General features: G+C 40.7%; 1 protein-coding gene across 1 annotated transcript; it reads right to left on the reverse strand.

Moving 5' to 3' along the window:
• Window positions 1-2,215: 2,215 nt before the first annotated feature.
• LOC140582142 (uncharacterized) lies at window positions 2,216-14,253 on the reverse strand. Its single transcript, XM_072706162.1, has 7 exons — window positions 13,946-14,253; window positions 12,403-12,436; window positions 12,215-12,258; window positions 9,609-10,688; window positions 9,201-9,332; window positions 2,676-8,012; window positions 2,216-2,386 (listed from the first exon to the last, which is right to left on the reverse strand). The coding sequence occupies exons 4-7, from the start codon at window positions 10,686-10,688 to the stop codon at window positions 2,216-2,218; spliced, it is 6,720 nt and encodes a 2,239-aa protein (XP_072562263.1). The 5' UTR covers window positions 12,215-12,258; window positions 12,403-12,436; window positions 13,946-14,253.
• Window positions 14,254-14,502: the final 249 nt, after the last annotated feature.

A 14,502-nucleotide genomic window follows, 5' to 3' on the forward strand; every position in this document is an offset into this window, starting at 1 on the left:
AGATGATTTCTGATGCATTTCACTTCAGGTATCTGTTTGTAGTTCATACTGTCTGTGTGCAGTCTCTGAGTGCTTTAGAGAACGCTTTGGTTGTTGACAAAATGGGCGCAGGGAAACTTGATGTGGTGAGTATGGTGTCACTGATATGAAGATAAGGCACTGGAAAAGAGAGTAAAACCAGAAAGCTGCATGTCAGCCAATCAGACACTTGCAGTTGTAAAGTAAAACTACTTCACAGACAAAATAATCTTTCAAAGCGGTAAACTCACCAGGCCAGCGCATCTAATTGTTCCAACGTACCAGGCAGTGTGATGTGTTAACGAAACTTGATGTGGTGGGCATGTGGTCAGTGTCATCAACAGCAGGTGCTGGAAAAGATTAAAGGCATAAACTGGCATGTAAGTTAGACAAACACTGACAGAGTAAAACTAGAACTACACCAAAGAGGAAGAAACCTCTGAAAAAGGCAAACTCACAAGGTCAGCGCCTGCTCCTCTGACCATGTAGCATTCAGTGTGATGTGTCACACTCCCAATGTACAGCTGTATGACGAAGGATGCAGTATAGCAGAGCTTGGACAGACAGATGTGACTTAGCTTGATCATCAGGGAAGCACATGACAGTTGTGCCTTAGTGACCTGAGGTTATACATAGGAGAAGGCAGGTTAAAATCTGAAATATAACAATGTAGTAGCGATTTCTGACAATACTTAGTTACACAATTTATAAGCTCATACACTGCAAACTGGCATGTTTTAACTAACATGCCCATGTTAAGTGAGAAAACTGTCACTGACGCACCTTTGCTTTGCCCACCCAGTCATGGCACATCCACTGTGTCTAGATAAATGTCTCACACTCACTGCCCAGCTTTCCCAGTTAGATTTTAGGTCATCCACATGTATGACTGTTTAGTGTTACTTCATTTTAGCTGTTTGAAGAAGGACACAAAACATACACATTACTGCAAAAAATGCATCATATACATAATACCATAATACAGTCAGTGTACATATCTGCAACATTTCCTTTTACAGTATGAAAGTACACTGTACAACACTATACAGACAGACGTCAGTATATGGTCTTACCTTAGCCCATAGATGGTCTGTGCCTGTTCGCCCTCTCACCATTCTTTTTGATCAAAGCCGTGCTCTGTGAAATTCTGTCTTTTTAGCATGTTTTGCAGTACAAGACATTAGTTTGGTACTGTCTACATCTGATGGTACTTCTTCATTTCCTTACTTTTAATTCATTGTAATTATATATTCTATGTTATATAAACAACTACACATTTACATTTTCCAAGTGTGTGGTGCTGTGTAAAGAGGTTCAGTGCACTGTACTGCCCCACAACACAAAATTTCTATATAGGCAATAATGCATTTCATGAATAGTCAATTAAATCACAGGACATCTAAAATTATTTATGTTTTTGTGGAAAATTCATACCATCAACAAGTTTGGCATACTGCTGTTGTGAGGCACTTGACAGAGCACATTACCTCCGTTTTACAAGCCCATGTTGTGTCCTCTGTGCTAATCTTCCCCTAGCCCACACACCCACCCCCAGTGCCAGATGCCCCATCCTCCCCTGCTTCCCACCCAGCCCCAGCCCTAGGCCCCCTGTCCCAGAAGCTGAAGCCCAACACCCCTCCCCTAAGATTAGCCTATGCTTAGTGGTAGCTAACATGTTGTATACAAAACTATACATTTACATTTTTGAAAGGTGTGGTGCTTTGTAAAAAGGTTCAGTGCAGTGTACTGGCCCACAACACATAATTTCTTATGTATACAAGAATAATTTTTATGAATAATCAAATATATTGCAGGATATCTAAAAATTCTTTTTTTTTAATTTATAGCATTTCAAAATTTTGGGATACTGCTGTTGTGAGGTACTTGACAGAGCACATTACCTCCCTTTTCAAAGCCCACATTGCTTGCTCTGTCCTAATCTTCCCATAGCCCCCACACCAGCCCCTAGTGCCAGGTGCCCCATCCTAGCCCCCTTATGCCTAGCGCTAGTGACCCTCCCGTAACCTTAGTCCTATGCCTAGTGGTAACCCAATCAGCCCACCTCATACTACTCCCCAGCAACAGGCCGCCATGTCCAGCTTTAGTCCCCCCTGCCTCAGCCCTAGTACCAGCTCACTGAAGCCCAGCTGCAGCCACCTAAAGCATGGTACCAGGTGCAGGCCTAGCAACAGGCACCTCAAGGTCGACCCCAACCCCCAAAGCCCAACATCAGCCTCAGGCTAAATGCCAAGCCCTGAAACACCAGCTCCACTGCTAACCTCTGAGACCCAGTTGCAGCGTTCTGAAGGCCAACCCCAGTCTTAGCCGCCCACAGCCTACTGGCAACCCCAGTGGTAGCTACTGATGGCTAGATAATGTAGCACCACACATTCATGATGGCTGAAATACATCGGCATTGCTGAAACAAAAATTCTGTTAGTCAAAATGTCTTTCACATACACATGATCAATCAAAGTGCCTTTCTCAGTAGTTGCTTCTTTCACAAGTTGAGCATACCCATGTTTTTCCATAAAATTAGCAATTGTACTTGCTGCCAAATGATTCACTGCATGACAATTTTTTTTGTTTATTTATACAGTTTCTTATAGATAATGTAGCACTACACATTCATGATGGCTGAAATATGTTGGCATTACTGAAACAAAGATGCTGTTAGTCACAATGTCTTTCACATACACATGATCAATCAAAGTGCCTTTCCCAGTGGTTGCTTCTTTCACAAGTTGAGCATACCCCTGTTCTTCCATAAAATTAGCAATTGTACTCACTTGCAAAAGATTTTCATTGAAGTCGCCCATGATGATTTTTCCACCTTCCACACTGTCCAACCGAGTGATCAACTGCATCAGGTTCTTCTGAAAGATTGTCAGATTATATGAGGGTGGTCTGTATAGTACCAAGACTGTTGTTCTTAGTAGGCCCACACTGAACTGCACACACTCAATGTTGACACACTGCACATCAGTCACAGTACAGTTGGTATGTTCTTTATAATACAAACCCACACCACCATGTTGTTGCTTCTTCAGTTCAGCAAAGATAGCATCACTACCATCATATGCCTGATGTCTGGGCTTCCCATGGTATGAAAATCCAGGCAGCTGTACATCTTCTGTGTCTTCCTCCAAATTTAACCATGTCTCTGTCAAGCAGATGATATCAGCTTCCATATACCTTCTGTCTTGCTTTAGGTCATCCAGGTGACAGGTAAGTCCTTCAACATTATGTAGGAGAATTTTGCATGATGATGGCACTTCCATGACAGGATCAATAAACGCAGGCATGCTTTGCATTGCAGTCTCAATGTCTTGTTTTGCATATATAGCAGTCTCCTTAAAGTCTTCTATTATGAGGCCTTCCAGAGAAGTCACACGGCTTAATGCTACATACGCTTGTCCAGCTGCAAATATCTTCTTTAGTGATACAACAGCCTTATCCACTGTCAGACCTTGTACCTTGTGTACTGTACAAGCCCAAGCTAATTTCAGTGGAAACTGCCTTCGTGTTCCACCACTGTTTGTCACTCTCTCCTCCTCTGGTTTGATTCGTGTAGCTTTGTCCAACCCTACTTTGAGGCATGGCTTCTTTCCCCTGAGTGACTTTCCAGCTGCTTTATTGTCAAATGTGATGTATATCTCTGATGGAAAATCCTCATCAGTATCAAAGCAGATGTCACTGACTGTACCAAATGCACCATTTACCAGGCCGTCTGAAACATCAATGTTTTTCAGCAGCATTACTCGTGCATTGACACCTACATGTAGTGATTCTGGGAGACATGTCTTCTGAACATTGGCATGATGTCCATGTTTCCTTTCCAGTCTGCCAGTTGCAGCAACCCTTTCAAAATCCTGAGCATGAATGATGACATGGTCTGAGCAGATCTTCCGCAGCATATGGTAGTTATGCTGATCAACTTCATCATTGGTTGCATAAATATGAAGACCAGTACTGTCTTGTCCTTCGCCTGTCACACGTAGTTTCAGCATAGCAATGTCTTCCTCCAGCATTGCATCACCCCTTTTGCGTTTCCTTAGTCGATTCAGCAACTGTGCAAACTCCATATCTTTCTGTCTCATAATTTCAGTGAGCTCCACCATAGCAAAATGATTCTGCCATAGATTCACACCTTTACCCTCAGTATACAAAGCTTTCCCTTTCACAGGACAAAGTTGGTAGAAATCTCCAACAGCAATGATTGAAACATTTCCAAAAGCAGAATAATCTCCAATTTGTTTGATTTGTCTTAATCTGCCATGAATATACGCAAGCAGCTTGTGATCAACCATTGAAATTTCATCTATAATCAATATCTGCAGGTTTCCCAGTTCAGCTCTCAATGAATTTATTTTTTCATCTCCAAGTGGTTCATATGGCAACTTTACATCTGTTGCAATATGGAAACAGGTGTGTATTGTTGCAGCTTTTATGTTGTAAGCACTAACTCCAGTTGGAGCAGTCAGTAACACATGTGTCTCATCTGGATTATGTGACAACTGACGCAAGACATGAGCTGCCTCATACTGTATTGCTTTGATCAAGACTGACTTGCCCACACCTCCAGGTCCAGATATGAATACATGAAATGGTTCTGGGTTTTCACCACGCGCCTTCAGTAAACACCAGTTTCGTATTTTGTAAAAAATCTCAGATTGCTTGTTATTCAGTGAGCGAAGCAAAGCCAACGCTTCCTGCCTGGACATACCACAAGGATTGTCATGTAACATATAGCGACTCAGTCTTGGTAACAAATCTGGTATCTCATCACGTTTTTCTCTCATTTCTGGTGTAATGTTGCATTTGCTGGCAAGACACTCTAACCGTTCACGTTCAGTCTCTGGACAAATCTCTGCCCAAGCATCTTCCATTGCACCATGCAGCTGTAGGTCTTCCTGAGCTTTGTCTATTGCACGTGATTCCTTTTCAAAACTTGACATGTTTGACTCCACAACCAGTTTCACTGAATGCAATTCATCATCAACAAACTTGACACAACCAGTCTCATAGAATTCCTGGTAACTGCCAAAAGTAGAAGGTTTTAACTGTGCATCGAAATAATGTGGCAGAAAAAGTTGCAAAATGCTGTAGTAATATTTTTCTGGGTCCTTTGTGGGTGAAAAGCGAGCATACCGAACAACAGCTCCATCTGTGCGTGTCCTTTTTTTCACAAATCCTAATTTTCTGTCCAACTGCACACTTCCAGGGCATGAGCTTTGAGACTTAGATAGTATTCTGTACTCAGATGCAAATGTCGCCAGGCACATTCCTGCAAACGCTTCTGTTTCTGGTCTGGCTTTATATCTATCAGTGATACTGTTCATCCAAATTCCTTGTTCATCCTCATTCTCACACTCAGCTTTCTTCCGTATGACGTTCAATGGAAGGCTCATTTTTACCACATTTTCTCCGGTTGGGATAAACTGCACCTTTCGTGATCCCTCTTTCAACCTCATGTTAGTCAGACGATAAACACTTTCCTGAGCTGAAACTTCACGATTGTGTAGGAAAACGCTGCCAAGTTGCCGAAGAGCTTCTTTTGCATCAAGGTTACCTTGCTGGGTGGCCTCTTTCTGAGCATTAGCCAGTAGCAGTCCCATCTCTCTCTCAGCTTTGGAAATGTAGGAAATGATGTACACAATACATGAATATGCATCAACCACAAACTGAATGTCCATATTTGCATTCCAACAGCGTAAAAGGTCTCTGTTATATTGGTTCACCCACACTTCACATGGTCTCCTCTTAAGAACAATGGTAGTTTTCTTTGTGATTCTTGAGTACGCAGCTTCAAATATTTCCTGACTGATACCAATTGTACTAAATAAGGAATCAACAGAGTCATAGTTGGCCTCAGGGTTTAGTACAGCATCCTTCACTTTTTTCATTATAGCATCTGCTACTTCTTTTTTCAGGGGCTGTCCGTCTGTCTCACCATCTCCAAGTTTGCATGATGACACAAATGTTCTGTTGCTTGGAGGACGTGGGAAATTGAATCTACAAGTTTTCCCTTTTTTCTTGCATGTTTTTGAGTGCCTCTTACTATGTTGCTGTACACTACATACAATTTCATGCATTTCATCGTTACCCTCTGGCATTTCACATGTCACATAGTGATCAATGAAAGCTGATACTTCATCTTCATCATCTTTGCCAACCTTAGGTGCATCTTCCACCCAAAACAAACAGTGAGTGTGAGGTGATCCCCGTTGCTGAAATTCTATTCTGTAGAAATAGTCAACTATTTTGCCAATGGGTTGTGCTTCTGACATGATGACATCTTTCAGGAAGCAGTGGAATCGATAGTCAAACATTCTGGCAGCTGTCACAGGATTGTTTTTCAACAGTGCACACCTTTCTGACCAGTCGAGCTCAGCACTTGATGCATCTATGCCATCTTGTTTGAAGATTGCTGTTATCATTTCTGTCCAACGTAAATCAGCAGAAGAAAAGGAGCAAAACCATGTGGGAATACCAAGCTGTCTTACCATCGCAAACAAATCTTTCTGAACACTTTGCCAAAAAACAGGGGTGCCTCTGATTGGTCTTAGAAATTTATAACCTTCATCAAAATTGAACATCTTTTGTAGAGCCTCCTTATTTGTCAAAGTTTCTGATGTGACAGGACACTTATCCCGTGCATCATAGCCTTTTCTCACAGCAATTGACACATTTGACACAACCTGCTGAAGCTCAGACAAATACTGCCCATAAAATATATAGTCTAAGTTTTTTCCAAAACGTCCATCTGCATTAAGAATTCTTGTATTTAAATACCTACACAGTGTCAGTTTTTCCTTCCTTCTCTCATGAAAAGTACCTGTTCCTTTTGGGAATAGGACTGGAAAACATTTAGCTTCATTTGACTCATCAGTTAGAAGCCTCACTGGATTGTTTCCTTCTGCAGGTGCCATAGACATGATTCCATCAAAGTGCTGATCCAAGATCTCTTGTGCTATGTCTACAGGTTGAAGACACGTATCCATATACATGCCATGTTGTTGTCTATCATGCATAGTTTCATCCATTTCCTCATCCTCCATGTTATTTTCATTACAGTCTTCATTTGCATGTATGTCACTTACATCACCAAGTATTTCTTTAGTTTTCTGCAGGGGATTGATCCAGTCATTGTTAAACTGCACATTGCTGTAAAATTGGTTATTTTCTGTAAGATACACCAAAGCCTTCTTTATTTTTTCTAGATGCACAAATTCATATTTGTAATGCCCTTTGTAAGTTAACTTCCGCTTCAACTTTACACGAATCATAAGGTCATCATTGTTGACTCTTGGTAAAACTTCAGCTACATTTGGAACACTAGATGGGACACAAGTCACAGGACCATGAACACCATTTTGTCCACCTTTTGGCAAAGAGACAATTCTCATGAAAGGAATATGCATAGCAATCAGATGTTGTTCCAGTGAATTTAGACGCTGTAACTCTACAGGGACTGGGTCTAAAGCTAGATTGTTTGCAACACTCTCTGCTGGCAGTTTCCCATCAAGAATCTTTCTGTGACACGTGTGGCAGATCCACAAGGAACCTCTAGAGCCAATAACACTGCTACAATCATCAGAACACATATCTACACATTTATGCAAGTATGTCTCAGTTATACACTGTGATGCCACTAACGCAATTGCCTGTGATTTTTTGAAGTACTCATCTTTCTTGCAAATCAGAACTTGGTGTTTAAATAGCAATCGATGACACACTGAACAAATGTATTCTGGGCCTTTAGTTATTTTCTGTCTAAACTGTTCAATCACATACTTAATGTCTTTTCTGTTATCCTTCTCTTTAGTCCGTTTTCCAGTATTTCTGCTTTTCACTGCAGTGGCATAACAGCTGTCTGTCTTATATCTATTACTGCAACTTTGCTTCTGAGCTGATTGGTATACTGGATTACAATGGTAGGCTTCAAATTTCTGTTTCTTCACAGCTTCTCTGTAACTTTCATTTGTGGCATGCTTACGAACCATACAGTCTTTTACACGTTGCCTGTGTTCAATGTCAGTTGCATACTTCTGCATACTTGACTGCTTCACACGGTGCCTGTGTTCAGTGTCTGTTGCATACTTAATCACACTCGACTGCTTCACACGTTGACTGTGTTCATTATCTGTCGCATACTTGCTCACACTCGACTGCTTCACACGTTGCCTGTGTTCATTATCTGTCGCATACTTGCTCACACTCGACTGCTTCACACGTTGCCTGTGTTCATTATCTGTCGCATACTTGCTCACACTCGACTGCTGCACACGTTGCCTGTGTTCATTATCTATCGCATACTTACTCACACTTGACTGCTGTATATGTTTGCGGTGACCCAAGTCTGTTGCGTACTTACTTACACTTGACTGTTTCACATGTTCTCTGTACACTTCATCCTCATGGTAGCGCTTTATGCTTCTCTCAAGTTGTTCCTCCTTGTACACCATACTTTCTTCATACCGTCTTTTGCCTCGTTCCAGTTTTCGTCGACTTGATGCCATTTCAGATGCTGTATTGTGAATTTCAGAGCATTGTCTGGCACAACCCTCAGTATCACGCCCTTTCACACAAGTTACAGCCTCATAGTGTGACTCATTACAATGTTTCAGGTACATACCTCTCGGATCAGAACCAATACATGTGGAGTACTTCAACCATTTGTTATTGGAGAATGTGAAAATATGCACACCAAGCAGATCAGCGGCAGCTTGAATCTCTACCTCAGATGCCCAAGTACCAACATATTTCATCCGTGATGCAGTGACATACTCAGTGACAGAAGAGTGACCTTCCCTAAGACAAGCAACATACCTGGATTGATTTTTTAGTATGTGACCAACAATAGCACGTCTAATTTTCCTGTGTTCTTTCTCATTTCCAGTAATAGCAAAAGCCAGAGATCTGAAAAAGCAGTTACCATCACCAGTAATAGGTACCGTTCTGCAAGGGTCACCCATTGGAAACTGTGCAGCCATGTTTACATGACCATGATCAATATACACCACACCAAGCTTACAGGAAAGGCTTCTTTGCTGCTGTGTTGTCAAAGGACTGAACAAAAACTGCTCATTGCATAGCTCACTGATGAATACTACATCACCTTCATTGCTCACATGCATATCAACCTCAGGTTGTGCATCGTCTGTCACATTTGGCCTTACCAAACCATATTGGCTCTCTGACATGTTGGCAAACTGCTTGACTCTGGTCACTGAGGAGTTACCGTCTGGATGGTCTGACATGCTGGTAGGCTGGTTGAGACTGGTGACTGAGGAATTACCATCTGGATGCTGCTGCAGGATGCTTCGACTGGTCACACTCACAGCTGTAATCTCAAACTGTTCCCCTGTTGCATCTAAAGACAGTCCTAGGGTATTCACATGGTCTAGCAAAGAATCTATGTTAGAGTGGTACACCAATATACTTCTGCCTGATGCGTCGCTTGCTCCATCTCCTCGTCGGGAATGGGAGTCGATCACCACATACCATGACCCTTGCTTAATGATGGCACATGTATTTACTTTAAGAGTAAAAAGACACGCATCATACAGTGAGAATACTCTTCTTACCGCTTGATCAGCTGACATGAGAATGTTGCACATATCTCCATATTCACTCACACCAAACAAGCCAACAAACATGTCATCATGGTAGTTTATTTCAAATTTATCACCATTCAATGTGTACTCAGTTGGTAGATCTCTCACAAACAGATACCCAGAAGCATCTCCAATTCTCCCAGCATCTCTGATGGTGGTGTAGAGGTCATCTCCATTCAGCAGCACTTGATCAATGTCTGTGACTGACCAGGTTAAAACATTCTTTACCTTACACGTCACTATAGCAATCAAACTATTAGCAACACATTGCTTGTTACTGTTGACTCCAAATCGTGGGTGTCCTTGATGGAAGGAGCCTCTCACAGTACGTGCCTGAGGAAAATGAGTAGGTGCACAGACAGTTACAGGGTTCATATGCTGCTGTTGAGCCAGGGCACTTTGTTGTTCAGACATTAGCAAGGGTTTTGCCAAGGGTTTTGCCAAGGGTTTTGCCAAGGGTTTCGCCAAGGGTTTCGCCAATGTTTTTGCCAAACGGCAACGCTTCGGACAACGCTTCGGACAACGCTTTGGACAATTGTTTGGAACAGAGTTTGACACTTCAAGTGCTGAGTTAGATGGTCTCATGGATGGTTTTTTAGATGGTCGTTTAGATGGTTGTATAGCTGCAGCCTTTCTTTTAGGAGGTGGCTGCACAACCTCGTCAGTCAAAGCCTTGTCTTTATAAAAAGAAGGCATATACAACTCGTCATCAGTCCTACAAATGGCACCCAGGGTGGGAACCTGGAGGTCATGGCTCATCGGGAAAGTCACAGTCTGGATCTTTTTGGTATTCCAGTAGGGGGGAAAAGAAATAACCCCGTCAGTCATAGCCATGACAGAGTCAGGCCGCGGCTGTACGGCCTGCTCAGGTTGTTGGTCGTGGCTCGTCGGGAAAGTCACAGTCGTGATCTTTTTGGTATTCCGGTAGGGGGGAAAAGACGTAACCCCGTCATCGGTCATAGCCACATCAAAACTATCAGCAGCTCGCCGCCGGTCCATCAGCCTCTTCTTCGCTGCTGCTGAACGCTTGGACGCCTTGGTGCGAGGCATCTGCAAATGAACAAGGGGGGGGGACAACACAAGGCACACCTGCTTACAACCTTACTTTGCACTGACATCTCAATTATACTTCCTAATAGCTAGGGATGTACACTTGTAATTTAAAATCACAGGTTCAAATCCCCAACAAGCAAGGTACCACTGAGTTACCATCAGCAAAGTACCACCTCAAACAACTGCTCGAATGATGCATCTGTCAAGTTGTTCCTCCTTGGATGGAACGTCATAGCGTCTTCTCTTCTGCCAGTTTCCAACAGTGTTCCATACAGGTTACATGTCGAAGACATTTTATGCTCGTGCAGTGTGTGTGGTGACTCAGTAATTATTAGATATCACAAAACTAATTTTGATTGATATGTATTAAAACAATAACAATGCTGTTCTGTGAGAACTATGTACACTGACACATCTCAGCTACTAAGAATCAGTGATGAAGCTAAATTAATATTGAAGTGTATGGACAGTAAACCACAATTTACACACTAAACATTTTATGAACTGCTTGAATGATGCATCTGTCAAGTTGTTCCTCCTTGGATGGAACTTCATAGCGTCTTCTCTTCTGCCAGTTTCCAACAGTGTTCCATATGGGTTACATGTAGAAAACATTTTATGGTTGTGCAGTGTGTGGTGACTCAGTAATTATCAGTTATCACAAAACTAAGTTTAATTGATATGCATTACTTAAAGCAATTACAATGCTGTTTTTCTGTGAGAACTATGTACACTGACACATCTCAGCTACTTAGAATCAGTGATGCAGCTAAATCAATATTGAAGTGTCTGGACAGTAAACCACAATTTACACACTAAACATTTTATGAAGCATTACAATCCTTATCCTACAATCAATCTCTAACATGACTTTCATTGTTAAAATGACACACTTACCTGTGAAGTCACACTGCAAAACAATATTACATAAGCTTCACCTCAACACGAACGGATGGGTTTCTCACATGTATTTCAATTTTTCCTGTCACTACAATGCGATTTATTACAAATGCTACAAATTACTAATCTCACAGACACAAATATACCTTAAAATCAATATCATGGCCATTTACCATATTGAGGAAAAAGCACCTCTGCCACTATATATTCAATGTGCTGTTGTATAAACAAGTCTTAATTTTAATATTTTAAATTAAATTTAAGGAAGCACTTTTTTTTTTTAACACAGCATGTACCTACAGTACAGAAAAGTCTTCGTACTACTGTAGCACAAACTAAAACCCTAGGTTCCTTTAAATCAGACCTAGATAAGATTACCAACTATAACATATTAAGCAATAACAATCACCTATAAAATACTATGCTTCTCTTCCTACAGCAAATGCATTTACAGCATACTGCTGAAATATGGAATAGTCTTCCAGGTAGTAAATTGTAACCCAAAACCCTGGGTTACCTTAAATCAGATAGATAAGATTTTAACAACTAACATATTAAGCTTCTATTTCTATAGCAAACTGATGTAGTGGCAATGCTCACTTCTCGAAGTGCACAAAGCATACCGTTTATCACTTTCTCCTTGGAAATGTCTTTCTCCAGCAGAAATCTGTAGAGAAAAGTGACAGATGACTTTCATAGCATCAACATTTCTCAATAGTCAGTCTTTATTTAAAACACCATGTACACTTGAAACCTTCTCCACGGTCATTCTCAAACAACTGGTGGTAGACAGCAGCTTCAAAATATTCACCTTTGATCCCTCTGTCGACAGACCTCTTCAAAGTCTATAAAGACAAGATGTATGACTTAACTGACATGTGTATACATTTCATTACTATACGAAACATGGATACCACAAACATTTTTTACTGTAGCATTCCAAGCAGTCCTTTAACATTAAGTTTCTTTCATAACGGCTTACATTACTAGTAAAATACATATTACATTTTTACTGTAAAATATACGTAGTAAATTCACATCGACTGAGAGGAATGACAAAAGTGCACCATACAAACATCGCTGCGATGTAATGCAGCCTCACATACATTTGTTTCACACCGGTCTGTATCTGTTTTCGTACTGTTTCAGTTCCTAAACACGCAGGCATGGCTCCTTGCCGGTTAATTCTGTCTGTATTTACCGTGAACTGCTGCAGTAGTAACCAAGCAGTTATTGCCTTACTTTACAAGTCTACAACTACGACGTAAACACTATGGAAGTTTAGCATGCAACTTACGGTAAAACCGTAATGTACTGCTGCCGAATCCTTATCGGATGAATTGCAAAATATGTTACTTTACAATATATGGCTACATAGATGGGGATAGAGTGAAGCGCCTTCAGACAATTTAATGTTGTGAACTAAATAAAAGTATATTTTATTGTAAATTGATTACCGGATAGTGATCCCACTCAAGATTTAAATATTAAGATTCTTTGTCACATACATAGATATAACCAGTACAACATGCAGTGAAATGAACCCTGACGGATCTAAAGACTGCAAAAAGAGAAAGAGTAAAAAAATACAAAATACATTTGTATTCCGTACATGTGCGCATGCTCAGCAAAAACAAGACATCTAAAATGGCCGACACGGAAACAGCTTTGTGGCGCATTTAATTATTAAATTTATTTAATAAATTATATATATGTTTTTAAAAACCTTGACACAAAATAAACCACCCACAGTGAGAAAACAGCAAAGCGTCAAGCGAATAAAAACATAGCATTACACATATGTAATTACGTCTACCATAATTATAAATGTTAAAACACAAAAGTACGATATGCCACAGACACACAGCGTTTAAAACATACTTTGCGCTTCTGAACCAAACTTAATTTGACCACTTAAACGTGATTTACTGTTGCCACATCCTTATCTGCTGCATTACAAAATATATTACTTCAAAACATAACCGTGTAAGGACGGGGATAATGTAACGCGCAAATGTACATGCTAATCAAAAACAAGATACCTAAAATGGCCGCCACAGAAAGAGCTTTCTGTGACGCAGTTAACACCGATGGAACAAACGATTACGCTGCTGAAACACTATTGCCTAACATCAAACTAAAAATGTTTTTAAAAAACCTTAACACAAAATAAATCAGCTACAATTGGAAAACAGCAAAGCGTCAACAAGCGAATAAAAACATAGCATTACACATATGCAATTACGTCTACCGTAATTATAAATGCTAAAACACAAAAGTACGACATGCCACAGACACACAGCGTTTAAAACATACTTTGCGCTTCTAAACCAAGATTAATTTTGACCACTTACACGTGTTCTACTGCTGCCAAATCCTTATCTGCTGCATTACAAAATATACCACTTTAAAACGTAAGCGTATAAGAACGGGGATAATGTAAAGCGCAAATGTAAAAGATACCTAAAATGGCTGCCACAGAAACAGGTCTGTCGCGCATTTCACACTACCTAAACGAACGCTTACCCTGCTCAAACACTATTGCCTAACACCGAACAAAAACATGTTTTAAAAAACTGAGGACCACAAAATAAATCACCTATAATTAAAAAAGCAAAGCGTCAACAAACTAATAAAAGCATTACATATATGTAGCGACTTACCTCTTGCAAATCCAGAAATAAAATGCACAGGACAAGCCTTGCTTCAGGTGGGAGTGGTCACTTACGTCAGCCAATCAAAACAAGTCCCTGTCTCTCTGTTAATCTAGCTCAGGGAAACCAATAAACGAAATGGCTGCCACTAAAACGCCCCTTCACGACTACTCTAAATTGATGCTTAATTACCTTACCACTTTACGTAAGTGTAAGGTTTACCACTCATTACACCTTACACTTCTAAGCACTTTATA

The sequence above is a fragment of the Paramormyrops kingsleyae genome, chromosome 24, assembly GCF_048594095.1.
Source record: "Paramormyrops kingsleyae isolate MSU_618 chromosome 24, PKINGS_0.4, whole genome shotgun sequence".
NCBI classification, from domain to species: Eukaryota; Metazoa; Chordata; class Actinopteri; order Osteoglossiformes; family Mormyridae; genus Paramormyrops; species Paramormyrops kingsleyae.